The 27,886-nt window shown below is 42.9% G+C and overlaps 1 protein-coding gene across 2 annotated transcripts; it reads left to right on the forward strand.

Annotated features, from left to right (window-relative positions):
* THRAP3 (thyroid hormone receptor associated protein 3) lies at positions 1 to 27,134 on the forward strand. 2 transcript variants are annotated; one of them, XR_008971482.1, is made up of 13 exons: positions 1 to 65; positions 1,224 to 1,288; positions 6,531 to 6,616; positions 12,496 to 12,657; positions 16,017 to 16,928; positions 18,269 to 19,009; positions 19,788 to 19,960; positions 20,378 to 20,489; positions 20,721 to 20,805; positions 23,130 to 23,314; positions 23,905 to 24,097; positions 24,181 to 24,514; positions 24,606 to 24,740. XR_008971482.1 is itself a non-coding variant. In XM_057403502.1 (13 exons), the coding sequence occupies exons 4-13, from the start codon at positions 12,521 to 12,523 to the stop codon at positions 25,806 to 25,808; spliced, it is 2,910 nt and encodes a 969-aa protein (XP_057259485.1). In that variant the 5' UTR covers positions 42 to 65; positions 1,224 to 1,288; positions 6,531 to 6,616; positions 12,496 to 12,520; the 3' UTR covers positions 25,809 to 27,134. The 2 variants fall into 2 exon arrangements, 1 of the variants encoding a protein (XP_057259485.1); XM_057403502.1 differs by lacking the exon at positions 24,181 to 24,514 and adding an exon at positions 25,587 to 27,134 and having other exon boundaries at positions 42 to 65; positions 24,606 to 24,755.
* The last annotated feature ends 752 nt before the right edge of the window (positions 27,135 to 27,886 follow it).

Below are 27,886 nucleotides of genomic sequence, written 5' to 3' on the forward strand. Positions count from 1 at the left end.
TTCAGCACAAGAACTCATCTTGTCTCCTCTATTCCTGCTGGAGTCAAAGTGATGCCTGGGAACAAGTAGGTGCCATTTTGTTTCTGGATGACAGGCTGGTTTGTGGCTCTAGAGTCTCTCTTGCCGTAAAGGAAAATATCCTTCCCCTCTTCCCAGTGAAATGAGAGTCTTGGCAGAGGCTGAACAGTGGAGGTAGTCACTGCTCTTGGGTTTGAGAAAGTGAAGAGGTCCTGCTTAATTTAGCTTTATCATGTCAGCGCTATGAATAGTAAAACCATGGGATTCCATTTCATGCCAGCTGGGAATGGTGTTTGCGCTGTTGCACTCCATGGTAACCGGAAGCTCTGGTGTCCATTAAAAGAAGGACTCATGCTGGCACCCAGAGGTGACACCCAGCCCTGCTGCGGGGGGCCTGGCGGGGGGGGTGGTGGTGTGTGTGTGTGTGTGTCCCCTTTCCTAAGGAAGTTTTCATTCAGTGTGCTTTTTTCCTATCCTATATGCAAATACTTTGTACATCTCTCCCCTGTCCTCTGTTGCAGGAGAGCAGGGCCTCTTTGAAAAGCCCTGCTCGCAGCTACTACTCCTTTAATACAAGAGCAAACGGACTGCTCATAATTTCATCTCCAGATTTGTCACCCGGCCATTTTTAGCCTGCCATGATTTACAGTGTGAGCTGGCTGTACAAAGCCCCCCGAAGTCCCTGCTGTAACACCAGGGTTTGCACAGTCCTCCCTGCTGCTGCCTGCGTTTCACTTTTACCTTTGCTTGAGTGCAAGGAAGAAGGGAAAGCTTGGCAAGGAACCCCAGGGGTTTCTCTGGTCTGAGAGCACAGAAGGTGATGGCTTGAGGGTGTGGGGGGTGTTGAGCTGAAATCCTGTTTTCAGGGGAATTAGGCTCTGTATTAATGATGTTAAGTTCACAGAAGGCTGCACACATGATATCTTGTGGGCATTGAGTACCTGATTATTTCAGGCCCTGTGTATCTGTGTAGATTATCACAGTTAGTTGCTCCTATAAGGCTGTGGATGAGATCGGTTTCCTGAGCTAAGGATCTGTGCATGCACTCTCTGATTAGATCAAGTAATTTTGTCATCCTTATTTTACTGGGAAGTGATGCTGGGATGAATGGCTAAAACCAGAATGCTTCCGTATGCTTGTAAAATGGGAGGATTTGCCAGTATCTTGGTTGTCTTAAATTTGTTTTTTCTCTTTTTTTTACTTAGGTGAGAGTTCAGTCGCTTCTAATAAAGCAGATTCAGAAACATCATTGATGGGAGACTTATTCAAGGTATGTAAACACAGCACTGAAAACTGTTTGAATAAGATTATTCCATACATACAGGATTTCCGTGGACAAGCACTTACCTCTGTTTCATAGCTCAGCAGAGTGTAGGGGTAGCCTGATCTGGTGGCTTGTGCTTACAATAGCTCTGTGATTTTTTAAATCTTTTAAAGAACTTTTAAGGTTATACCAAGTTATGGAAATAATTTTCCTTATTTTCCCCTGAGGTTACAGGATTCAAGTTAAGGTAGATAGAAATCAAGCACTGTCTTGAGAATAAACATGGGAATAATTTTACTTTTTGCAGCTTACAAATGCAACTTGCTGGAGTTTGTCTTCTCATAGGTTAAATGTGTGAGAAGCAGTAATTCTTTAGGACAGATTCAGTTTTGGCTGCAGCTACACTGTGTATTTCAGAAGACATTCTAAAGGGCCCCAGCTTCAGTTGTTTTTTGCATTATTTCCATGTTTTTGGAAGTGCATTGTGGGCACTGTAATAAAGGAGATGTTGGTGTGCAGAACAGAACCTGCTGGGTTCTTTGGAGAAAGATCTGATTTTTCTGTTTGTCTGTTCCCAGGTTGGATAGGTTTGAAAGCAAAAAGATGATGAAATAGGTTTTTCTTTTTGTTTTTTTTTTCTCTTGTTATTATGGATGTTCTTCTTCTGTGTTTAACGGAAGATCCAAGTGCCCGACTTGCAACAAAACCATCCAGGTTTCTAAGCAGCTTTTTTTTATATTTGTATTCTCTGAGCTCCCTGTCACTAAGCTGAATGCCAACACAGGACATTTTAAGCTCAAAGATACAGAAAATACTTTTTTATCAGGTAAGTAGGATCAAAATTCAAGTCATCAATTGGTGTCTAGAGCTGGCCAGACTCTTTGGGAAGGATTGTTGAGCACTGCATTCTGTACAATCAGTTCTTTTGGGAAGATCCTGTAGCTAGTCTTCCAACCCCTCTATGGAACCTGCTTCTAATCAGAACGCAGCACTGGACCTCAATATTAAACTTCTTTAGGGATTAATTTAATTGTGTGAAGGAAAATAATCTCAATTTTAAAAGCATACAGACTACAGAGAAGTTGTAACTGCTGTTGACAAGTTAGTACCTCTCTTGCTGTGGCAGATTAATCAGAAGGTTGTTTCCCCACAGCGTGTTTGGCATGTCTTAAAATAGAACACACTGGTTTGGGTTTATTTAATTGTTTCTTTAGTTTTAACAGTGTTGTCCAGGAAAAGTTTTGTTGAGGAGGCTGGTAGGTGTAGTTGTAGGCTTTAGTGGAACCTGTGTCCTCAATCTCCTGAAAACATACATTGGATACTTGATCTAGAAAGGGGAATTGTTCCGCTTTTTGTTACCCGAAGGAAATCTGAGCTGCTTGATGTAGAAATAGTGTTTTAATTTTCAAGCCAATGGGCTGGCAATGGGATCTATGCAGGTGGCTCTTTTTTCTTCCTCTGAAGTGCTCTTTTGCTATCAAGACCATTCAGGTTTGATCTTGCACCAGAAAATAGCTTGAAAAGGAAGAATTCAGTAGAAAGTGAGATAATTAGACTCTGATTTCTAAACTAGCAAAGCCACCATGTGCTTTTTGTACTCTACGTTACTGCTGGCGCTCCCAGTGTGCTCTGACATGTAGATAGCAGCAACTTTTCTTCCACTTCAAGTAAGTTCACAGCAAAACCTCATGCAGCTGCAGTCCAAAGCTTGTTGGGAAATAGGTTTTACATAGCTGTCATGCGTGGCAAGGTTCATTTGTCATGCTTCTGGGCTGCTCTTTTAGAGCAGGAGCTTTAGTTCACTGCAGTGTATCGATGGTTGTCAAACTTCATGGATGTAGGAATACCTGTTCAACTTTTAAGCTAATGTAGGAATTTGTGGTTACTTGATTTGCTTTTTGATAAAGGCAGTCAGTCTGGGACGTGCAAGGGGAGAGCAGGTGTCATGTGCCTTTGTGCTCACCATGGGTGGGTTGGAGCGAGGCAGGTTTTGGGACTTGCTCTGCATGAGCTGCCAGTGGCAGCCTCAACAGGTGCAAGTGCTGCTTGGGCTGCAATTCCTTCCAGGGAATTCATGTGTGCTATGAGAAATATCCTTGTGCAGGGGGAAGAAGAACAGCTCTTCTGTTCTTTGCCAGATCCATGTCTAGAAAACAAAGCTCGCTCTGATTTGACACCGGTGTCCGGCTGCTCTTGCTAAATGTGTTATTAAGCCTGAGTGCAAGAGGAAGTGCTATGTTAGACCAGATTTATTGCATGTATTCTTTACATGAGCCCAGTAGCTCACATTTGGCTTTTTTAACCATTTTTGCCATATTGGTGGTGTTTGGTGTTCAGGTAGCAGTTTGGTACTGGGCACAGTGCAGCCTCTGTGCTGTAGGGAGTTACTCAAACAAGATCCTGCTGGAATTAGTTTTAGAAGATGCTGACAGTTAGTTACTCTTGTGTTTTATTTGACACGTTTTAGGTCCTGTAGTATGTTATTGTATCTTAACTAGTATACTACTAGATAATATTACAGGTGTCACTTACCTCCTCTACTGCTCTGGGAGGCAAGAGAATTAAAATACACAGTAACAGTGACTTTTAGAGGGTTGTGAGTTACAAGATCACATATAGGACTGGGTTTTGAATTGCTTGATCAGATTTCCTGCCTCTGCTAGGCTTGGATTTAGGCGATTTCTACTGTTTTAAGTTTATCAATAGCTAATTTTCTTACTTCCAGTGCTTTCTAAAAGAGCACAGTGCTGACACTTCTGTTTGTGCCAGCATTTTGCAGTATCTTTGATATCTTTGTCAAGTATGAATCAGGATGTAGGGTCTATCAGCAATAAATAATTTTTATCTTCTGAGGGTTTAAGTTGTAAAGAGGCAGTTTCTTGGATAGAACAAAGGCTGCCACTGTTTACATTGATGTAAGCCTTTTAGGTGTCTTATCCAAGCATTGAAAAGCTTGTTCTGTGGGAAATAAACTCTTTCTGCTATGTATTTCTGTGACTTTTTTCTAAGTGTACTTTTGTAGTGGTCGCTGCTGCCTCATTACACAGCGTAAGATGTTCTGTGGGATTTTTTTACCCCCTTCTTTAGAATGAACTAATCTTGTTTGGGTTTTGGAGCTCAGGATTAGGAATCGTAGGGCCAGCTGAAGGAGAATTAATGGTTTTGTTCCCTGATAATGAAAGCTGTCAGGAGCAAATACTGCAGCACTTGGGCTGCTTCTCCCAAACTGCATGCTTGTGCTGGTGAGCTCTAAATGGGTGCCAAGGTGCCCAGGCAGGAATGTTTTCTCTACCGAGGTGCTATCTTGTTTGCTTTGGGTCTTGCAGCAAAACAAACCATAGCAGTTTCATTAATGCTGGCCAGAAAGAAACAAGATCATTGTTGTTTTCCTTCCACAATTGTGCAGAGCTTTCTACAGATGCTTTTACAAAACCAGTTAATATTTGCAAGTGACTGGTTTGTAAACACTCTGATAAAGTGAAACCACTGTAACAGGTTTCACAGCACTGAGCACGCTTCTGAGGTACGCACATAAACCATTCAACTTGTTTCCAAACGTTCCTGGTGTTTATGCTCAGGGTATTATAGGCAGATAAGACTAATCAGCTGCTGCTTCTGGTAGGGACATCTCTGCTGTGTTTGGCTCTAAGCTGGCTAGTTGTGGTGCTACGTGGTGTAGCAATCCTCAATGACATGCTGGAGAGGGAGTGATTTCAGCTGTAACGTTCTGTGAGGTGGCTTTTCTGTACCTGGCCGTGGTGGTTCTGGTCTGCTTTAACATCTGTGAAAGGTCTGAAATAATGATGAGTACTGCTTGAAAGACTTCAAGAAAAGGAGTGGAAGATGGAAAGAGACAGTCACAAATAACAGAGGCCAGCTGGAAACAGGAAACAAATTCCTGGAAAAAGGCATTGTGAAAACTAGAAATGTTCTGCATTTGACCCAAGTCTTGGCATATAGAAATGTTCTTTACAGTGTTCTGGAATAAGAAGCTCTTGGACTGTATCTGCTCCAGCAGAGAGCGTTGAGCACGTTTCCTGCTTTTCTTTCCATATCTGGAAGAAAGGTTAGCTCTTCTTGCTTGCTGTCAGTTGTCTTGGTTCACTATTTTTTGTAGTGATGCTCTAAACATGGGAACAGAATTGTTCTACAAAAGAGAATTCAGCTGTTTATCTGGATGTCACCTGTGTGCAGTGGGGATGTTGGTGCATGGGGAAGAGGCAAAAAAACCCAAACACACACCAGGTGTTTTACCACAAAGCAGGACGTGATGGTTCTGGCAGTCTTGTAGCCCTTGTGAAAGGCTGAATGTCAAAGGTCTTGTTAGACAGGATTTCTCTCTTCCGTGGAGGTTTAGATGGATGGATGCGACAACAGCAAAATCAAGCCTGTGGTATGGTGCTCTTTATTGGGCTATTTCCAAAGGTTGGTAAGTGTGACTTAGAGCACACTAAACTCTTGGGTGAGAATAGGAGGAAATCACCATTCCAGAGAAAGTCTGATCTTCAGCTAGCTTTGAAACCTTTTCAGTGAAGTAAATGAAGGAATCAATAGCTTTAAAGAAGTTTATGTTATGGTTGCACCAGGGTAAATGACATTCTTGCTCTTAGAGCAGAGGTTTAATAACATGAAGTGGTTTATGAGTGTTTACTGTTGTTTTCTCTTTTAAAGCTTCCACCCCTCTCGCAGTGCGTGGAAGGACACTGAAATGTAATTGTAGACCTGTCAAAACAGCCCTCAGTGGACTGGTGACACCCCTGGAAGATGGAGATAGCTGCTGCATGAGTTTATTAGGAAAACAATTGTTTCTCTTGGCTTGTGGATTCTCTTTACAATATGGGAAAATCCTTAGTTCCAAATCCAGTAAGACTGTATAAATGAGATAAATGAGCTGAGAGAAGTTAACTTCCATACGGCTGTACAGATGTAATGATAGCAATTAGCATGTATGTAACAGGAGAGGGGATGGGAGGAGGAGGAGGAAGGAATAAGTAGACAAAATTGTGAAAGCTTGAATAACCACTTAAAAAACTCTGTTCTTCATAAAAGCACATGAATATTCATGGTGAAGTGGGTGATGAACCTTTGCAACATATGTGCTCTGTTGAAATACTTCAGCTCCGATGGACGTTTTGGGTACAGCACTGGATGACAGTTTAAGGAAGCTTGACTCCTGTTGATCAGGGGTGGCAGCAGGTACAGCATTGTATGTTCAAAGATGCTTCAGTGCATTTTCTTCTCATTTCAGGTTTGCTTCCTGATTTCATAACTGACAGAGCTGAGACGGTGAAACCTGACTGTTGCAGGGTGCAAGGTGTGAACCTGCTCAAGCAGGTAGGGACACAACAGAAAATAACACCTTCAGAAGTGCCTGTTTTGGGATTTGGAATATGCCTTCTTACATCCCTTCTATTCTGGCTATACAGCAAGTTGAGCTGTATCAGTTGAATTCTTTTTTCATTGTTAATGTTGCTGTGTAAAAAAGACTTAAACAGGTTAGAATTATAGAATCATAGAATAGTTAGGGTTGGAAAGGACCTTAAGATCATCTAGTTCCAACCCCCCTGCCACTTCTTCTGAAGAAGAAACTCATCTTCACATCTTAGAATGTTTTTGGCTTCTCTTTCCAAATAGCTGGTAAATATAAGGATAAAATAGATCAATTTTGTGAAATAATGTGGGATTCCTGGAAGAAGTGATCATAAAAATTCTCCATAACTATTCTGAATACTGAATTTCTGAAGCAGTGGTAGCTGTGGAAGTGTCCAGCAGTAAGAGACTCTTGACAGTGACTTCTTTTCATTGCTGTGGAGCAGAGTTGAGTTCTGTTGGGAGACTTCAAACAGGTAAAACATTAACTTTCCTGGCAGTGTTTCATGAGAAAAGTTTGTCCTCTGGGCACAGTCCCTTCTTGTGGCTTCCTTGGAGCATTTGCTCTTCTATCATTTTCACCTTTGAGGGATCTGATGGATTGCCATGAGGATTTAGAAACAGAGAAGGCAAACTTTGCTGCTTGAAATTGCCTCCAAATTTTGGGAAACACTTCCTGTGAGGGGCTTCCAGGCTGCTGGTTCTCCATTTCATACCCCCTTGTTTGTCAGCAGGGCTTGCAAGAATGGGGTCGCAGGATTAACCTGGATTAGGAGTATTCTTGTAATACAGAACATTAGTAACTTCTGTCTTGGCATGGAGTAAGTTTAGGTTGTAGATGAATAATTCATTGTATTGGCAAGTTGGGAACTTTCTGCATGGGCCTTATTGCTAAGGTAGTAATAATTCAAACTACACATTGACAGGAATATCCTGAGAGACATCTGTGTTAATTTTCATTCTAGTTCTTTTAAGGAGTAGAAGTGGATCTGCAGAAATCCACCCACAAAGGTTACTGTTAAGCATCAAAGAGGGTTGGCTTTGGCTGTTGTCTCCAATTGTTAGATGACTTTTGTTGCTTACAGTTAGCAGTATGGGTCCTGTTTGGATAAGATCCTTAGAAACCAGGACTTTATTGCTTTTTCTCTGTAGATGTTAAAGATTCACAACAGTTTTGTGATGACAAAAGTCTTTTAGTTCTGGAATAGAACTCATTCTCTACTGTATTGCCACCTCTGTAAGAGTCTTCCCTCTCTGAATGGCACCACTTGTAGCATGGCAAAAAAAGTTCTTTTAAAGCAGCTCAAGAACTTCCAGAATGAAGTAGCTTCTATAAGTGCTGGTAAAACAACATGCGGAGCTGCTCAGCTTGTGTTGCCTGCTTTTCCTCACAAGAATGAGGTTTGAAGAGTTTGTATGCCTTTGGGATGAGGGTGGGAAATCTTTGATTTCCAGAAGGGGTTTAGCAGCAGTGTGGCAGTGTTCTCCTGTGAGAAGTCAAATTCACTTCAGTTACTGATTGCTGTCAAAGACTTTCACAGCTCAAGCAAATCCTCTGCCTTTATTTTCCATAATCTGTGGAAGAAGGACTCAAAGCAGTTGAATCATAGAATCGTTAAGGTTGGAAAGGACCTCAAGATCATCTAGAGATGTTTCCCAGTTTGAGTCTTGCTGTTCAGTGCATTGGCAATGCACTTTGAGCAGACTAACCAACTGGTTAGATTGACTCTTTGCTCCACTGACCAGCTTCAGTGGTTTCAAATCCGGCTTGTAGTAAGTGCAACTGCTTTTAAATCTGTGTCATAGGAGTGCATTTAGCAAACTAATTTGGAATACAAATTGTTTCTTCAGTCTTGGTGTGTGTTGAATTACGAGGTATGTTACACAGTCTAGTTTTATGGCAGATAAACAAGCTGTCAAGTGTCTGGTTTCTAGTAGGGTAGTGCTTTAGCAGCACTTTTAAACTTGACACACTTAGGATCAGTGCTGGTATTTTGGGATTTGAGGCTGCACTGCTTGGGAAGATCTACTGGACAGTTTGGAAGTGGCGCTTCAGAAAAGACAAACCCTAAGAGCCCCCATTCTGAAAACCCCTGGCAGTGTTTCCAGGAGTCCTGGATCAGGCAGCAGGGATCACCAGTGTCCTTCCTAAGGTAGAGGCGGAGTCGGTGTCATGGGAAGGCAGTTGTGTAGCTGTAGGCAGGAAGGAAATATGACTTCTAGCAGAGGAGACTGCTAACCACAAGTCACTGTAGCACTGTGGATGCTTCTGCTGCAGTCCCCGCTCAGGAGCAGACACATTTTACTTTCTAGAGTTTCAAAAAGCAGCATCCTCCCCTGTGAGCTCTGTGGGGCTGGATGCAGTTGTGATCCGGGGGCACAGCATCATGGTGGGTGGAAAGATCTAAATGGGGAGGTGATCACAGCTGCCATTGCTTTCACAGTTTGCTGCATTTAAAATCAGAGTACTCCTTGGGGTGTTTTATAAGAACAGATTCTTTCAGCACAGTTGGGCTTTTTCTGCTTACCAGCTGAACACGTTTTATCCGAGTCAGTCATTAATTCTTAGAACAACTAGATGTGTATCACAGTGCCTTTGCAACTGCAGTGTTGACACAGGGGAGCTGAAATGACTCCAACGTTGGGTTTGTTTAACCTTTTGAGTGCTGATAGAGCATAGCAACTCGGTTTCTATTCTAGTAGGAGTTACCTCAGCTGGTAGGAATGAATCAGCTTTAAAAATATTGACAAAGATAAACTCTTCCATGACAAGAGAGCTTTTGGCACACGTCACACATTCCAAACTCGTGTTTGGCCAGTAAGTGCTGTGGATCAAAGTAAAATACAAAGACTTCAACAGCCCACAGCAAGTGATACTTTAAAGTCTTTTTTGGGGCCTTCTCAGGATTTACTGAGACTTGTTGCCACTTTTGCACTGCTTGGTCAGCTCTGAGAATGTGATTTTTCTTGGACAAATGAGTTATTTCAGAAGAGATGCAACAGAGGGGAGCTGTGGTGAAAGCTCTAATCATATTAGTGTAGTAAGGTATTTCAAGCAGTACAGAGTCCAGTGTCAATAAAGGTAACTTACAGATGATAATATGTTGAAGTGTAGTTTGTTCTTGAATTCCAGGGTTCTCAGTAGAGAGCTGTCCTGAAATTACACAGTTCATGGGATATACTTGTAATAACTTTACAGAATATAGTGCTTTTTTCCTCCCCCTGGTTTTAATGTATCAATAATATTGACTCAGAGAGGCAGTTCAGATCTTTTCATCCATCCTTTCCCTGGAAAAGGACCATGCATTTGATTTTCATCCCTGGTGCAATTTATTTTTTCCTAATAGAACAACTATTAGGACACATATTTTTTCCCCTGCATGCTTTCTAGTGTGGAATATATTAAACTACTTCAGTTGGATTGATACAGCACCTTTAGGACAGTGAAAGGGAAGAACAGGAACATGTAACATGGTCTTTAGAATAAAAGCCAGCTTCCTGTTTCTGTTCCTGAAAGTGCCCTGGCAGTAGCTGGAATATTTGCTCACCATATATGTAATTAGGCTTTGGAGAGTGACTCAAAGTGAAGACGTTGCAAGTCAGGCCACTGGAATGTGCTTAAAATGGATGCAGCAGCAGCAGAACTTGATGGGTTTCTCTACCTCAATGTCTCTATTTTAATCAGTAGTTGGAAAAAAAGGGATAAAATAGTCCTAATAGAGTTCCTTTTTCTTTCCGGATTCATTAGTCACTTCTGCTGCAAAGTTTGTTGTAACCTTTATGCAATGCTGAGTTAATGCAAATCTTGTCTTTGCAAACCTTTACCTAATTCCCAGAGCAGTCTCAAGTTTTCTCCCTCTTGGAGTGTGGGCGATGAGCATTGCAGAGCATTTGTTTCACAGATGCTCAGGTTTTGGCAGTTTGCTGTCAAAATGCCTCTTTGTTCCTTTCATCATTTGAGATGCTTTTTAGCCATTGAAATAAGTAATTAAAGTAACTTCCAGTGCCTGGTCTCTGGACCATCACAGCAACCACAGATTTGCTGTTGAACCTGCAGAGATAGAAGCAGAACTGTAAATCTACCAGTACACTGGTGGCTTTTTCCTCTGCTCAAGTTACTTGCAGCTATGCAATATTTTACTGAGTTTGAGTGGGAGAAAATGTAATTCCTTGTAGAAATTCCTAAGGAATTCTGTTAAATGCTAAATAAATTGCTTCTGCTACTGTGAATGAAACTTAGGTATTTGTAAAGAGAGCAGATTATCTTCTCAGCCTCATCAGCTACCTCTGGAGCTGCAGAGATCTTGATACCAACTGCTAGTATGGAATACTCGGCAAGCCAGACACAACTCAAACTGCCACTTAGTCCCTTTCCCAACCCACTGCTGAAACATCCCATTTCTAGGAATGAAAGTAGGAAGGAGTCTGGGAACTTAATCTAAGGAGTGGAGTCCCCTTCCTCCTTGCCAAGTCAGGGCCCAAAGCATTTTCCATTTAAGCTGAAGAATTACACTGGAATCAACAGGGATTCCAAAGCTGGAGCACATTTTGCAGCGTGATCAACCTATAAATTGTAAGGAATTTTGTTTGTGGCTGGATCCAGTGCTAAAGTAGGTCAGCTATTAACTACAGCTGAGAAGCACTGTAATGGCTGGGTGGAAGAGGCACTACAGCTCTCCCGACCCATCTCCAGCATGCTGGGTGTGCTTCCACAGCCGCTGCTGGATGGGGAAGTTGCAGTAGGAGGTTGTTGGTAGCAGGAAGGGGACGGCTTGTGAAGGTCCCTGTCAGAAGCTGCAGAACTGTGTTACGAATTTCATTCTTTTGGATGCTGACAGGAAAATCTGGCTGAAAGAATAAAGCAGCTTGGATTTCATCAATATTTGTACCAACCTTTGGATGTAAACCCTGTGACACACACAACGCCCTCTTAATAGTCCTCAATATTTTTCTTCCCTGGAGGTAAGATAATGAAAATCCATTAGGAAGTCTTGCTCATTGATACAAAGTCAGTGTTTACAAGCAAGCAGATCAGGTGGGGTGTAACTGAAACAATTACATGCTCAAACTCTTCCCTGAAACATCTTTTAAGGGTCTCTTTACCTGGACACGTGCCTGAATTCATAATTATAGCTATTCAGAGTCATTTAATGCTGCAGCGTAATCTCTTTGGTGTCTGTGAATACTTGGAAGGACCTCTGAATTATTTTGGCTGCAACAGAACTCCTCCCTGGATGATACACGCTGCTAACTGATCATAGCAACTGCATAAACTCCACAAGCAGACAGGACAAGTACGGCCAGGGTTTAACCTGGGTGTTCAGTGTGAGGCAGACATGTGCAAACAGGGTTGTATTCCTGAATTTTGGATTATCATTTGTGTTCATGATTCCCTCCTGGAAATTTAGAGAAGACTTTGGGGTTGGGTTTTTAGTTTTTTGACGGTAAGCCTTTGGGTTTCCTCACTGTTATTTAAACCAGCTTTGCTCTCTTGACAGTGATGTGACTGAAATGAAATGGGTTGTCTGCCTAAAGGTGTTCCTGCTTGAGTGAGCAGCATGGCCTCTGCCTGTTCCTGGGCTTTGCACTAACTTGCTGCTTTCAACTCTAGCACTTGTACTTGTAATTCCTCTGAGGTGAAAGCCTGTTATCCTTTTGCAGATTTCCTCCTGAAGTACACCTTCTATTCTGAGCCCAGCACCATTCATCTGTTATTTTAGGCAGCCACTTCCAACATCCGTGTTTCCAGTCTTGCCCAGCTTCATTTCACTCGGGAGTTGGTCAGGCTGCCAGTGTCCTCTCAAATCTGACTTCATTTTTCACACTTTCCCTTTCTCATTCAGGTACAGCTGACGGGTGCTTGCAAAGATGTCTAAAACTAACAAGTCCAAATCTGGATCCCGCTCTTCCCGTTCGAGGTCGGGATCGAGATCCCGGTCACGATCCTTCTCCAAATCCCGCTCCCGTTCTCGTTCTGTCTCACGGTCAAGGAAGCGCAGACTTAGGTAAGTGCCTGCTGCTCTGGAGCCAAAGGGTGTAACTGCTTTTCCTTTCTGTCCTGTTCAGATGGTTTGTCACTTAATTCTTTTCCAGGGAAAGACTTTAATTAGATTCTAGGACAGATAGCATCCTGTTTCCTGCCAGCCTGTACTGTTTTGAAGTGTTTTCAATGAGCTAGGAGAATGAATTGTCAAGATACTTCTTTTGAGCTCTTAATCTGGTCTCTGTAGCATGTTTTTAGTGAGCAATAACTTTTTTCCTGATGTAAATATGAAGAGATACTCTAATGTGCAGTTTAATCAGAAGGTGGTTTGGTTAATATAGTTCGTTTTGTGGGGGGGGGGGTGTTATTAAAAGCCTTTTTAGACTGGTCCCTTAGAGAAGACTTCTGTACTTTGTTTCTCCTCAAAGGTATTAATAGAAGCCTGTGTCAAAACACATGTGGGTTTCTTCCCATGTTCTTCTGCAGTTCTGAACTGCTGTGTGTAACAGGATAGCCTGTTGGGCTTTCCCTATTGCGAAGTAGAGACAATCTCTGAGATCCAGTTGCCTGTGTTAAAAGTATTCATGGCTAATGGTGATGTTTGAAATTGCCAGAACAGGACACAGTGCAGAAAATGCTAGCTTTTTATCCTGGCTTGAGATCATTTTGAGATTTTGCTTTGATCAGATGTTTGCTTTAGTGCTGTGAGAGAGTTTAAGTGCGTGTTTCATAGTCAAAGTAGGCAAGAAGAGTTGGGAAGGTCTGTAGCAAAACATGCTCCTTTGTGGTGTTAAACATCTTTGGCTGTTTTTTTTTTAAGCTGTTAATGTAATTGATCCCAGACTTCGCAGCTATTGCGTGTTTTCCCCCTCTTTCTAAAACTTGATTGAAATGAGTTTTAATGTCCATTTAATATACTGCTGTTATGTGACAGCAGTGATTGTTCTGGATGGATGAAGTAGATAAATTTCACTACAGTTAATTTGGAGAACTCATAAATGTTTGTAATAGTTGTTCTTGCCTCCTGGAATTGCTTCTGGTCAGGCTCATGTCTTCCCTGGATATCAGGATATCTGTGTTTTCTTTTGGCTAAGCATTACGTAGCTGGCAAAGGCATTCCAGTTGGACTGGGTATAATGGTGTTCAGCTGCTCTCTCACTAATCTTTAATTAATAACACATATCATTAGACTGCAAACACATGCAACTGTTAACAGTTAAAGGGTGGTTTAAAATGCAGAGGCTGTAATAAATGTAAAGTTGGAGGGAGAAGGACATGGCAAAACTGAATTAGAGGCGGAGACTTGAGTCAAACCAAGTTCTTGCAAAAGGAAGCTGGAATGCTGGAAGAGACATAGTCATTTGGGAATATCTGCCTAGCTGTGAAGGAACTTTGACAGTTGAAAACAAAGGCACTCTGTGCAAGCGTGATTGTTTCCTCTGTGCTGCTGCTGAATCCACTTGTGCTTTGTAAATAAGAACCAAAATGGAAGGGGTTAGTACAGACAAGTCACCTTGTATGGCATTAGGATATCTTCTGAGGTAGGTCTTGTGGTATTTTGGGATGAAAGTCCATTATTACATACTTCAGCATACACCACAAAATGTTTGACTCTTCCTTTGGTAGGTTTGCTGTTTGTTCTAAGTCATATTGCCATGTTGGAGGCTGCCTAATATTTCTTGTTTTCTTTCTGGCTTTATTTTACCTATTGTGAGATTGTGGGTGCTTCACAACCGGAGCTGTGTGCATTGGCTGGGGCTGGCAGAGTGAAATCTCCCTGCTGCAGCCTCTCTAAAATGATAGAGCAGATTTGGGAAGCTGTGTTCAATGGGTCCCTTGCTGGTAACTGATCACAAATGCAGCAGTTGTCTGAAAATAGGAGTATGTGTGGTAGTAGTGCTTTTGACTGGGGCTCATTACAGTTGTGCTTTCCCATCTGCCTCTATGCTTTTCCTTCTTATTGTCGCTCAAGCAAGGAAGTGTCTCAGAGAGGTTGTTTAGCTCGTTTGGTTGTTTCAAGCAGAGGATGGAGCATATGTCAAAATTATCATTAAGCTATTTGCTAGCAATAACTACGGTGTGAACAGACAGCTTCCTGCTAAACTGTAATGTGTATTTGATAGGTGGAAGAAATAAAACACAGAACTGAAGTCCATCTCTGCATGCATTTATGCTCATCTGGTAGGAATTCTAACAGCAGCGTTGTATTCCCTCCCGTTATGGGGGTTTGGCGTGTGAGTGGAGAGGGGGCAGCAGTGAGTTGTGTATTGCCAGTCTGTGGAAGAGCCAGTACACATGCGTTGGAGTATGACCAGTGAGACCAAGAAGTGAAAATGGAAAGTGGGAATGGTTTCAATGAATATTCGTTACTCAAATTCCATTTGGAAAAATGTCTTTCTCTGTTTAACTGTACTAGTTTGGGCACTTCCTCTGTTTTACCAATGCAGATTTGCTAAAATCTCAGGCTTTCAGCAGGCTTGTTTATCCAACAGCTGTGAAATACTGCAAGGCTGGCATTTAATCCTGAGCTACAGTGGGGCTTTTAAACAGTCCCACAGCTGCAGCTCCAAAACTTGCATGGGAGGGACTACTGGAACGATGAGCCTTTGATGTTTTGCCACTTGACTCTATTCTTACAGGTTTTGGGTTCAGTTTTGTTCTCTGAGTGTTCTCGTTTGGGGCCGAGGTGAGGAGTGGGACGCTGAGCAGTGCCATCTTGCGGCCTCAGCCTGGAAATGAGTGCATCCATCTGCTGTCCCGCTTCTTTGGAGTTCCAGCTTCTGAACTGGGGCAAGGGCTGCACCTTTTGAACCTTAAAACTATAGAGCAGTGTGCTGTTTGCTGCTGTACTGCTCCCCTCATGTTGAGATGTCGTGATTTGTATAAATCAGCTGGCAAAGAAGTGGGATTTCATCCTGATTATCAGAATTTCAAAAGCACATGAGAACTTGGGACACAAGATGATCTTGGATCATGTTTCAGTAGCATGACATCCACAAAGAAAGAGAGAGGTCTATGGTGAGGTATAACCTTGACGTTGAGCTGTAAAGGGCTGGAAGTTTGCGACATGTCACTTTTTTCCTGAAGCTGGATGGCAGCCATGTTCATCCTAGAAAAGCTAAGCAGTAGTTACCACGGTCTCTGCAGTGATCCTGAATATTTGTTTGGTGGAATCACAGATATGAGTTATTTCCACAGCAGTTCACTGAGAGCAAGGTGTAACACCTCAACTGGACGAGGCCAAACCAAAGAAATCAGTTTTAACACTTGAGAAATGCCATTTTCAGCTACTTTTCTATAAAACTTCAAAAAAAAAAAAAAAAAGGTTGTGACAGAAGAATAAACTTTAAAGTATTTGTGTAATTCTTTTCTTTTTCTCAGTTCTAGGTCCCGTTCAAGATCGTATTCTCCATCTCATAACAGGGAAAGGAACCATCCAAGAGTCTATCAGAGCCGGGATTTCCGAGGTCATAATAGAGGCTACAGGAGACCATATTATTTTCGAGGCCGAAACAGAGGGTTTTATCCCTGGGGCCAGTATAATCGAGGAGGATATGGGAATTACAGGTCAAACTGGCAAAACTACCGCCAAGCGTACAGCCCTCGTAGAGGGAGGTCGCGCTCTCGTTCCCCCAAGAGAAGGTCTCCTTCGCCCAGGTCTAGAAGTCGTTCTAGGAATTCTGATAAGTCCTCTTCTGATCGGTCGAGGAGGTCTTCCTCTTCCCGGTCTTCCTCAAACCACAGCCGGGTGGAGTCTTCTAAGCGTAAATCTGGAAAGGAGAAGAAGTCATCTTCCAAGGATAACCGGGCATCTCAGCCTGCTGGAGATAATCAAGGAGATGAGGCTAAGGAGCAGCCGTTTTCAGGAGCAGTGGCTCAAGATGTCAAGGCATCTGAGGGATCAAAACCATGGCAGGAGATGGCCACCTATGGTACAAGTTCGGCATCAAGAGCTTCTGTGTCTGAGCTTAGCCCCAGGGAGCGCAGTCCTGCACTAAAAAGCCCTCTCCAGTCAGTTGTGGTGAGGCGGCGTTCTCCTCGGCCGAGTCCATTGCAGAAGTCGAGCCCTCCACTATCCAACCCATCCCAGATGAGCTCTGCTTTACAGAGCAGCAGCAGCAGCACCTCCTTTCAGGCAGGCTCTCATCAGAGTCCCTTTGACCATGGCTCGGCAGGTTTGAGCCCAACAAGGAAGAGTCCTGTGTGTAAAAGTCCAACACCAGTCAGTTCCATTTACAGTACATCTCAGAAGGAGGAAGCCACAGCTCCTGGAGGAGGAGCCTTCTCAAAAAGGCAAGTGACGTGTGCTGTGCTGTGATGGTTCTGTGTAGACACTCCAGGAGCACTGCAGGGGTTCTCCCTGTGCAGGCCCCAGGTGGAATGAGCCCCAGGGTGTGCAGGGTGCCAGCTCTTTGGCCCTGGTATTGTCTGAATTATAGAATGAAATACAGATCTTGCCCTGTGTTGTAGAAAGCTGGAGTTACTTTTGTGTCCTGGATAGTTGCTAAAGTGTTTGTAGCTTGGAACACTTGAAGATGTGCTGGATGAGGTTTTCTGGCAATTTAACAGTGCCCACTGGAAGCTTGCATTTCTGTGTTACTTTCCACTTAAAGACATTTTATGGTATTGCATTCTTGAGTTGCATTAGATACTATAAATTAGAAAAATATATTGAAATCTTACTGCATGTCTTGGTGCAAAGCAACCTAAGGCAGGTGTAGTTGCAGTGTTTGTGCCTGTGGTTGTGGGTTAAAGCACCAAGCTTATTATTAAATTTAAGACATCCTTCCATAGGGAAGCTTCCCATGTTGGCTTGCCTGGTTAGTCCACTGCAGATTCATGTGCGACACTTTGTTTTAAAAGATGAGGTACCATTCACAAGTGCTTTTAAAGCTTTTACTATTTTTAAAGTTATTCTGAACTGATTCTATATCAAAGATGCCTGAAACTGAAGAAGAAAGGGGGGAAAAAGCTGTAACTCTTGTTTGGGCTTTCCAAAGCACTGAACTAATGTCTTGAGGGCTTTACTTCTGTTTCCTCATGAATGCTTTAAAACACAGTTCTGATGCTTTAACCTGTTGTTCTCACTAAAGTGTTTTGTCTTCTCCAAGCAGAGTAAATATTCTCCTCTGTTAACCTTTTTGCTTTTATTTGTATTTACAGTCTGTCAGGAAATATTTAGCTTACCTATGAAACTTGCATCCAAAATTTGAAGTAGCTTTTGAGGCTTTTATTTCCAGTGTGTTGTTTAAAGCAGAACAGCCCAGTTTGAAAGTTTTGATGTGTTGTTCTCCTGAACCAGGTTTGTAAGTAAATAAACCGATGGGGTAAGATGTTACTATTTTCCTTCCAATGACTCTGTGGGTAAGCTGTTTGTTATTTGTTCTTAAGCCTCATCTCACCAGTTCTGCATATCCATTTTCTTCTACATTTGCTGAATTTATTGAGTATTAGAAGTCTAAATCCAGGCTGAGTAAATCGGCATTATCTTTTAACTGTTTTAGGGCCTAGACACAGCTTTCTGTCCATGCATAGCTTGGTGTGCTCTAAAATTTGACTGCTTTCAACTGATGAGTGAACCCCTTTGATTTTTTTTAATAAGAGATCTACTTAAATGTCTGTTTTATGAACAGGTATCTGGAAGAGCAGAAGCCTGAGAATGGGAAAGACAAAGAACAGAAAGTAACAAATGTTGAAAAAGAAAAAAATAAAGAAAAAGGGAATTTCTCTGAGGTGGGATCAGCAGATGGAAAGGCAAAATCCGACTCCTATACGTCCAAAGCCGACTCGGAGAAGGGATATCGCGGCAGCCAGTCGCCCAAGCGCTACAAGTTCCGGGATGACTTTGACAAGCCAAAGGCCCCGGAGTTCCACAAGGAAGGCCATTATGGCAAAGAGGAAACAGATGATCAGGAAAAGAAAGACAAGGCAAAGGGCCGAAAAGATTTGGAATTTGAGGAAGAGCCCAAATTTATGTCTAAAGTTGTAGCAACTTCAAGTAAAAATCAAGAGGAGGAGAGATCAGGAAAATGGGAAGGTGTGGTGTTCTTGCCACCTGGAAAAGAGAAGCAGAGGAAACCTGATGAAATGGAGGAGGAAAGCTATTCAGAAAGATCAAAGAAAGAGGAGAGACCAGCATCCAAGAGAGCTGAACCAGGTCACAGGGGCTTTGTTCCCGAGAAGAATTTCAGAGTGACCACTTACAAATCAAGCCAGGAGAAAAGTTCTTCCCCCCCACCAAGGAAGACTTCTGAGGTGAAGGAGAAGCCAGGCACCAAAGTAGAAGGGCTCACTCCTAGCAAATCTTCCTTTTCTATTACCCGTGAGGCCCAGGTCAATATTCGAATGGATTCCTTTGACGAAGACCTTGCACGGTAAGTACAAGTCCAAATAGTGGTGTTTTCCTGTTTCTCTTCCTGAGATCCTCATAGACTTGCCAACTGTGGGGAAGGCTGAATAATATTGTGTCACAATTTGCATGTTTTAAAGATAGAGGTGAATTTTTTTTCTGGCATTATACTACTTGTGTGACCCTTTTATTTTGTGGTGGGAGGTTACAGGGGTTACCAGTTTGCAGATGGTGAAAGTATAGCATGGGGGTTAAAGAACTTTTCCTAATGTCTTCTACAGCTAGATGTAAGATTGCTTCAGAACGTAAATGCTTCTGTGTCAGGTTCAGGAAGGAGTTAGGTACTTGGTGTCTTTTTGCTGCTAGAAACTTAGCGGTGCAGTAAAGATACAGTGCTGCTTAACTGATATTTGATTCTCTGGAAATACTACTCGTATTCTCAATGTAGTAGTACTGAAACTCTGAGAGCCACTTCAGCATTGCTTCAAGAAATCTTAAGACGGGAACGTTAGATGGGATGTTAGAGGTAAATCTAGAATTTAGGAAGTGTTTCCCAGGACGTCAGGGGTTCATACCTGCACTCCATACAGAGTAACAAGTGACCTGAGTTATCCCAGTAACCCAGACCAGTGTATTTTAGAGATGTTTAAGTAAGTCTTGCACGTGCTGTTTAAAGCCTGGGGTGCCTTCATAAAACAACATAAAATAATGCAGTCAGCTTCCAACTTGGGAAACATTAATCATCTTGCACTGCTTCCCTTTTACCCTGTTCTTGTATTTCATGTGGTCTGTTCTTTTTCTAGTCCAAGTGGCATATTGGCTCAGGAACGCAAGCTGTGCCGTGACCTTGTGCACAGCAACAAAAAGGAGCAGGAATTCCGTTCGATTTTCCATCACATTCAGTCTGCTCAGTCTCAGCGAAGTCTTTCTGAACTGTTTGCTCAGCATATAGTGACTATAGTCCATCATGTAAGAGGTAGGTGAGACGTCCCTGTGACCTCAGCTGAACGTTTGCCCCTACTTTGTTCAAATGAATGAGTTTTGTGCGCTCTAGTTAATGCTCAAAGAGTTGTTTTCCAGCAGATATGCCATAGATGAGGATAGCAGCCTGATTGTACAGTCCTCTTCTGGAGAGGCAGAAGAGGCATTCTTAGTTTTACCTGAGCAATGTTCAGAGAGGCTGTGACTTAAAATTTGTGTATTCTAGTGAATTTGTGACTCAAGGAAATGGTTAATTTCAAGACTGAGATTTGCCAGCAGCGTTAGGTAGAGCTCCTCAGCAGTGCTTCGTGTTTCCTGCCTCGAGGTTGACCAAGCTGTAGGGCTAATGTGCTTTGTCTTTTTACCAAAATGGGACTGATATTTTGGCATTGTTCACTCAAACCCCCAACAGAGCATCACTTCGGGTCTTCAGGAATGACACTGAATGAACGCTTTACCAAATATCTAAAGAAAGGAATGGAACAAGATGCAGCTAAAAACAAAAAGAGCCCTGAAATCCACAGGTTGGTGCTGTCTTAACATTTTGGGGGTATTTCAGATTCTGTTCTCTTAAACCCTGGAATAATTCCAGAATAATTCCAGTATATAACTAGCTTCAGGGGGAAAAGGGGAAAAGTATGGGCAGTTTCGTGTACCTCTGGAAGCATTGGTCTGGTTTAAATGCAGTTTGCTCCGAAAGCTTCAGATTCTTTCTGTGATCAAGATTATATCTGTGTACTTTCTTTACATTTTAGGAGGATAGATATATCTCCCAGTACTTTTAGAAAACATGGATTCTCTCAAGAGGAATCAAAAAGCTCCCGAGATCCTGGCTTCAAGGTGAACTGTTACTCTGACTAGTTTAATTCAACAAAATGAGTGCATTGGGCATGAACTTAACAGTGATGTTTTTGTTTAAATTACTCTCTACTTAAGTTTGTGTTTTTCTTTTAAGGATGGGCATAATTCTAAAAATGAACTACAAAGGGTTAATTTTTAATAAAAATGTATCAACAACCTTTGTGAAGTGGTTAGACTATGGTAAATGACCCCAAAGTCAATTGAGGTGAGCTTGAGAGAAAAAAAGAGAGGATTTTTGGAGCAAGTGCCCATGATGAGAGAAGAAACTTTTTGTGATATTTTTCTGCTTGTAAGTATGATTAAATCAATTGTATACATGCAATATTTCCAACCATGTTTTCAAACAGACATGCATGTCAAAAAGAGGAAAGTAAAACTAAGTACTTATCTAAACCAAATACACTATTAAGCAGATGATGAATGTTGTTCTAACAACTTACTGTACCGTTGCTGTTGATTGCTGTTACTTTAACATTCAGCACTTGTTTGAGTAGAGCCAGACCATTTGGAATTGAGTGTATTAGCTTTTCTGAATAGATGAATGTTAAGCCATTGCACTCGCTGTAAACGATCATAAAAATGGCTTCACATAAAATGTTTGGGATTTTAACCTTTGTTTATTCACCTTCATACATATTTACGTTGAAGAGATTTTAACCAGTCCTGCTGAAACCTTACTTGTTTCATATTTGTTTCATATTTTTTTCCAAACACACTTGTGGCTTGACATGGACGATGGTGAGATGGATTTGATGGGCCTGAACTCTGAGCATCAGCTTGGCAGAGTGTATTATAAACGTGGTTTCCAAACAGCTCGCCAGCCTTCCGTGAAACAGACGTGCCCTCACAAACCCAAATAGGTGTTTGCTGTACCACATAAGGGAGCTGCTGCTGATTTTGTCACTTATCTGTCATCCATCGTGTTGGGAGCAGTTTTATTCTCAGAGTAGAAATAAAAGCTCTTTGCCTGGGGAAAGTAGAAGAGCAAAATACCAAAACAAAACGCCTGCTCTCACTCCTGCGTTATTTGACATATTTATTTAAACAAAAAAGTGTTTAGAAACTCATGTAAGTAAAAAAATTTCATAGCTAGAGAATTACTAATCCTTTTGTATTTAATTCAAGACAATTAATATGATGTATGTTGCATATAAAGTCATACAGTTCCCAAGATTAGCACTGTGTGAATGAGGTAGCAAACCCTGGAGGCTCTATGTTGTTGATAGCAACGTCTGTACAGGCTTCCTGCAGACACACTGCTACTGTTAAATGTTTGTCAGAACCACAGCCGCTGTCAGTTTGCTGCTCTTGTGTGTGCAGTCAGCAGAGTCTCATCCAGGTGCCACTGGTCTTAAGTGTATGCAGGTAACACAGCTCCTCACTTTGCAAAGAAACTATCTTAATCCATTCTTTAAGTGGGAATTTCAACAGAACCCAAAGCAAATGTTACCAGATCTTTTTTAAATTGACACTGTAAAGAAAAAACAAAGCTGTTTGTGGGTGTTTTTCATACACCTGATTGGTTTTTGCTTTGTGGAGCACCAGGGTCAGCTCGCGTTAGCAAACGTGCTAGGGTTGGGTGGAGGAATGCATACCTCCATCTGCGGTGACCTGGCATCTTTCCACATGGTGCCTTCCAGCCAAGGGGGAAGGAGGGCTCTAGGTGACATCTGCCACACACTAAATCTTGGTAGATGTATTAAAGGCTACATCCCAGCGGGATGTTGGCGTTTTCCCCCATGAACCTGGCCGCTGCATTTCAGTGGCCTCCATCTCTTACTCTTTGATCAGTAATCATGATTTTTGATACCTCCAGGCAGCAAACAGCTTCTTCTTAAGGATATGGCGATTAAAGTCCCTTCCACCCTGCCAGGTGATGTCTGTCAGCAGGACAGGGAGCATGCTGCTGTTCAGTAACACCCACAGGCTGTTAGACACTTTTCACATGCTGTAGTTCTGATACATAGTCAGTTGAATTTCCAAGTTCTCATCTCTCACTGGCTGTGGTGTACAATAAGTGTCAGCTTTGTGTTTCTCACTTCCCTATTATCAGGCTATTTGTTCTAATGCTGTTTAAAGAGGAGAATAGAAGTTGAAATTCTTAGACAGCAGTAGGAAAATTGCAGTCTGACAAATGAGAAGCCAATAGTGCATTATTTTACGTTTTAAAATGGAATATTGATTAGTACTCAGATAAACTCCTGTTCTCCAGAAGTCTGTGCAGTCAATAGCAAAGTAATGGTGCTGAACTGGGACACTGTAAACCTTTGTATTAAACTCTCCCCTCTTCCCTGCGTTTGTAGGCTGAAGGGAAGTATAAGGATGACCCTGTTGACCTGCGCCTTGATATTGAGCGCCGTAAAAAACATAAGGAAAGAGATCTTAAACGTGATAAATCCAGAGAATCGGTGGACTCGAGGGATTCAAGTCACTCAAGGGAAAGATCAGCTGAGAAAACGGAGAAAAGTCACAAAGGCTCAAAGAAAAAGTATGTAGGAAGCCTAAGCCATTTACTTCTGCCTTTCATGTTTCTGATGTTAAGGTTGGAGATGACATCGTGTACATACATTTGTGCACCTATTGACATAACTGCTCCAGTGGCATGAATTGCCCCTCTGCCTGTCTTCTTGATAGCATTATAGCTATCTGAAACACTAAATAATTGTTAAAGGTTGTTAAATGAGAAGGCTCCATGCGTTGGGATGGGTGAGTCACTTTTCCTTCTTGTTCCTCTTGTAGAGAGAGAACAGCCACATTTAAATGACTTTGCTTTAATGTTGATTTAATTCTTATCTATTGACTTAATTGTTTTGTTTGACTAAAACTGAAGATGCATGCTTATCTCATAGTAGATCACATAAACACCTTCCAAGCAACAAGTTCTTTATGGAGAAAGCTTGGGCTCTGTTTGAGCTGTGTGGTTTAGCTGATCCTGAGCTCTTACTGTGGCTTTTCCTTTTTGGAGTAGGAAAAGGAGAGCATTGCACTGATAGAGAGTGATAAAGAAATGGTTCTGCAGCAAGCAAGACACAACCTTGTCAGTGTCCCACTCACCTCCATTTCCTATCACTGAAACAGGAAGCACCGAAGGGTACGTGAGAGATCCAGATCCAGTTCATCATCTTCGTGGTCCTCTCATTCAGTCAAAGCGGAGGAATATCCTGAGGAGACTGAGGAGAGAGAGGAAAGCACCACAGGCTTTGACAAGTCCCGACTTGGGACTAAAGAATTTCCTGGTCCCAATGAACGAGGAAGAGCTAGAGGGACCTTTGTAAGTGTTCTCCACTCCCCCACACCCTGGTATCGACTCCCAAAGTGATCAAACAGTCGCTTTTGTGCTTTGCTCTTTCACAGTCAAAGCATACCATGAAGGAGAAACCCCAAAGACATTGTCTGGTTGTGGATGCTGAGCCAAATATGATTGCTCTGGGTCTGGAGCACAAACCAGGGTGCTGAGAATATAGTCTGGGCAGTTGAACTCAAGATGTATGGAGCAAAATGAAGCCTGGAAGCTTTTGTGGATTAGGAATTGCTGAGCGCTCTGGAAATGCCTCTACATGATCTTAATCAGCTTTATAGCAACTGTGGTGCACTGTGTGATCAGATGATGTAGAAAACCCTAAAATATACTGACCTCTTACTTTAATGATGGGTTAAAGGTGCTCTTGGATGGTAGAGAAGTGACGAGGTACCTTCTGGTAGCCCTGGAAGCTCTCTGGGGGTGGGAGGGCATTGCCACTGCAACCATTTTACTTTTCTTTTGTGTTTTGCTGTTGCAGCAATTCAGAGCAAGAGGGAGAGGATGGGGCAGAGGCAACTTTTCAGGCAACAATAACAGCAACAGTGGTGGCAATAATGACTTCCAGAAGAGAAGCAGAGATGAGGAGTGGGATCCAGAGTACACACCGAAGAGCAAGAAGTACTACTTGGTATGTAGCTGCCTTAAGTACTGAAACACGTATGTATGCTCGAGGTATATCTGGTCTTAAATGTTTGAGAGGTGGACGTGCCAGCTGTCCTTCAACTGTCTAGTCCACCAGGTTAAGGCTTCATGAGACACTTCATAAGAAGCTTCTGGCTTATGACTAAAGGGAACTTCTTTCTGCTCATTGTAGAGTGAAATGCTAAAGGCCAGTTAGAGAGCATGTGTTTCACAGGGCTGTGGGAAATGCAGCTTAAATGTTAGTCTGTGTTGCAGATGGCCTCTCTTTCTTGGTGGTTCTGTCCCCATACAGTGTCCAGCTTCCCGGAGGGGTTAGTACTGTTCCTTTTTCTTTCTGGTGACAGCAGTCTGCCTTGCTATGAGGCATTAGTGTGGGGGAGTTCTGTGTGACTGTGTTCTTTGAAAGAGGGGTAGTTTCAAACAGACATCAACTCCTTTTGTCTCTTCCTGATTTGGGGTTCTTGAGATCCGCAGTCTTCTCATTAAATAACGCAGTGTTTCAGTCTTGTACTTCAGACAAGAAAACCTTCATGGTTTTTACTGCATTTCTCTCCAGTCTTATTGAAGGCAGAACTATATACTAAACTAAATACTCCAGAGAGCTTCCTGGCAGCAGGGACAGGCTGCCATGCACAGAGCATGGGTAGTGATCGTGCATTCCTCCTTCATCTGCTGTGTTTATTCCCCGGACCAGCCAGGGTTTCTCTTTAGATGAGAGTCTGGTCCACGCTGCAGGGTTCTGTGTCACCAGCCACTCTCACACAGCGAGTAGTCAGTGTTTTGTTTCAACTGGTCCCGTTGGCTTCCTCCTGTGCAGCACGACGACCGGGAGGGCGAAGGCGCGGACAAGTGGGTGAACCGCGGCCGGGGTCGAGGTGCCTTCCCCCGGGGAAGGGGCCGCTTCATGTTCCGGAAGTCGAGCACCAGCCCCAAGTGGGCTCATGACAAATTCAGTGGAGAAGAAGGAGAAATCGAAGATGATGAAAGCGGAACAGAAAACAGAGAGGAAAAGGACAACTTGCAGACGACGACCGAGTAGCCGCAGGGCCCGCGTGTTTCCGAGAGCCCTGGCAGCAGGGAAGGGGTTCGGTGCTGGATTGTCAGGGTGCTCCTGACGTGCTGAGCAGAGCCCTGGAGAGGAGCTCGGAAACAATCCCGACGTTAACTGCATTTCCAGAGTTCAGCCTCCCTTAAGCGTGGACTAGAACTGACCAATCATTTATGCTCGGATCCGCTCATGGAGTTTATCTTCCCAAAGACTTCCCTGCTGGACTGAGTAAGGTCAAGTGCTGGGTGAGATCAGAGATTTTTCTCTCCTCTGTGACCTTATTGACTGGTCGGTTATTTTTTTGGTAACAGGCTTTGAAGGCAACGTGGAGTTTGGTTTGTGCCCATCTTGCCCCGGTAGTCTTGACATTTTTGGTTCTCTTTTATAAATTGCAATGGCTCTGGTTGGGGTTAATTCACCCCTGCAAGGTGTTTTTTTTTTTCCCCCTGTTGTGTATTCAGTTTTTTAAATCCATGCTTTCCTTTAGGCCTTTCTGTAGTAAAATCAATTAAATGATTATTTTGGAAACTCTTTTTGGTTCTTCTCACTAAGAAAACAAGCATGTGAATAAACATCTAAATGTTAACTCCTTGGGACCAAACTCCGATGACTTCTGTTCTTTTTTAAACTTTTTTTTTATGTAACTGTTGAGTTTTAGGGCCTTTAAAAAAAAAAAAAGAAAAGAAATTGTTTTCCTTTTATGTTGAAAGTTAACAAAATTAGCATGGTTTAAGGAGAAAAAACATGACACCCTACTTCTCACCACTGTTTGTGTACACTGTTAGGCCTGGTGTGTGCTGGAGCCCCAAACCGCTTGTAGGCATTTTGTGTATCCTCTTTGCAGCTGGTTGTGAACTCGAGTGCTCTTTCCAAGGTACCATAGTTTTCTAAGAAACTTTGGAATTCTACTGGGTTAAAAATACAAAAGGAGATGAGAATTTTTTCAATATTTTTTATTAATCTTTTTATATAAAACGGAAAAAAAAAAGAAGCCCAACCCAGCAGTCCCTCCTGTGCTGGCTGGGGACGGCTGTGGCCGTGGTGTTCTTTCTATCTTCTACTTCCCTGTGCTCTGAAGGAGTTTGCGAGCAGCTCTCGGGCCGAGTGAGTCCCTCGTAGCAGGAGAGGCATGTCCATGCACCCACCCTGCGTGTGCACGTGCTGTAGGCACCGCTCCCTCCCTGCCTTCCCTCCCCATGGATTGCTGTGCTGTTTTCCCCGCGCACACCAACTAGAGTTTGGTTTGTTTTGACTTGAACAGTTCCTGTTTAGCAAAGCCCTCCAGTTTGTTTATGCAAATAAAATACAATAAAAGAAGTAGTAGGTGTAACTCTTTGTTCTGTGTTGTGAGTCCGCGGCTCCTGGCGGCTTCTGTGTTCAGGGGTGAGGCCACAAGAACCAAATGCCCTTGGAGAGCCCTGCTGTGGCTACCAAAGAGCTGCTGGGAGGGGAAGCTTTGAGCTAGCACCATCCTGCAAGAGAAAATGGGCCAGGGAGCAGCCTGGAAGAGGAAGCTCAGCCTGGGGCCTGTGGGGTTCCCCTGCTGTCAGAAAGCAGCGTGTGCAAGTGGTGACTCCTGGTTTCTGTGGGTATCCGTGCAGGGAGTGCAGGTAGAACTGCCCTTGCAGCACAAGCATTGCTTAGGTTCAAAGAGACCTTTCAGATCGTTGAATCCAACCGTTAACTATGTCCTGTCCACCACTAAACCATGTCCGTGAGTGTCACATCTACATGTGTAAATACCTCCAGGGATGGTGACTCAACCCCGGCCCTGGGCACATGGGGTATGTATTCTACCCTTGGCCTCTTGTGCTCTTAAATTAGTGGCTAAAACCAGCTTACTCCTGGCTTTCGAACACTTAACAGAGCTTTTAGCCTGTGGTTGCAGTGATTGCATGGGGGGAAGAGGAGGTGACAGCCACAGCTCCCATGCCTGAGCTCTGCTGCCTGCAGGGACTGTATCACCCCTGAACAGGAGCAACGGCTTCATCCATGCTCTGAAACTGAAGAGCACGGCTGTAGGTGCGTGGTTTCACACCAGCACTAAACCCTGGTTAGGGTAAGTCAGC

This window comes from Pezoporus wallicus, unplaced genomic scaffold, assembly GCF_028554395.1.
Source record: "Pezoporus wallicus isolate ANWC-B61680 ecotype Strahan unplaced genomic scaffold, APGP_CSIRO_Pwel_v1 contig_8232, whole genome shotgun sequence".
NCBI classification, from domain to species: domain Eukaryota; kingdom Metazoa; phylum Chordata; class Aves; order Psittaciformes; family Psittacidae; genus Pezoporus; species Pezoporus wallicus.

Bases quoted from the DNA above. Each gene is read 5' to 3' on its own strand.
- THRAP3 (XM_057403502.1), top strand. From the start codon at position 12,521: ATGTCTAAAACTAACAAGTCCAAATCTGGATCCCGCTCTTCCCGTTCG. The intron at 20,806-23,129 runs GTGAACTGTTAC...CTGCGTTTGTAG, and splicing joins CCCGAGATCCTGGCTTCAAG to GCTGAAGGGAAGTATAAGGA. The intron at 24,756-25,586 runs GTATGTAGCTGC...CCTCCTGTGCAG, and splicing joins AGAGCAAGAAGTACTACTTG to CACGACGACCGGGAGGGCGA.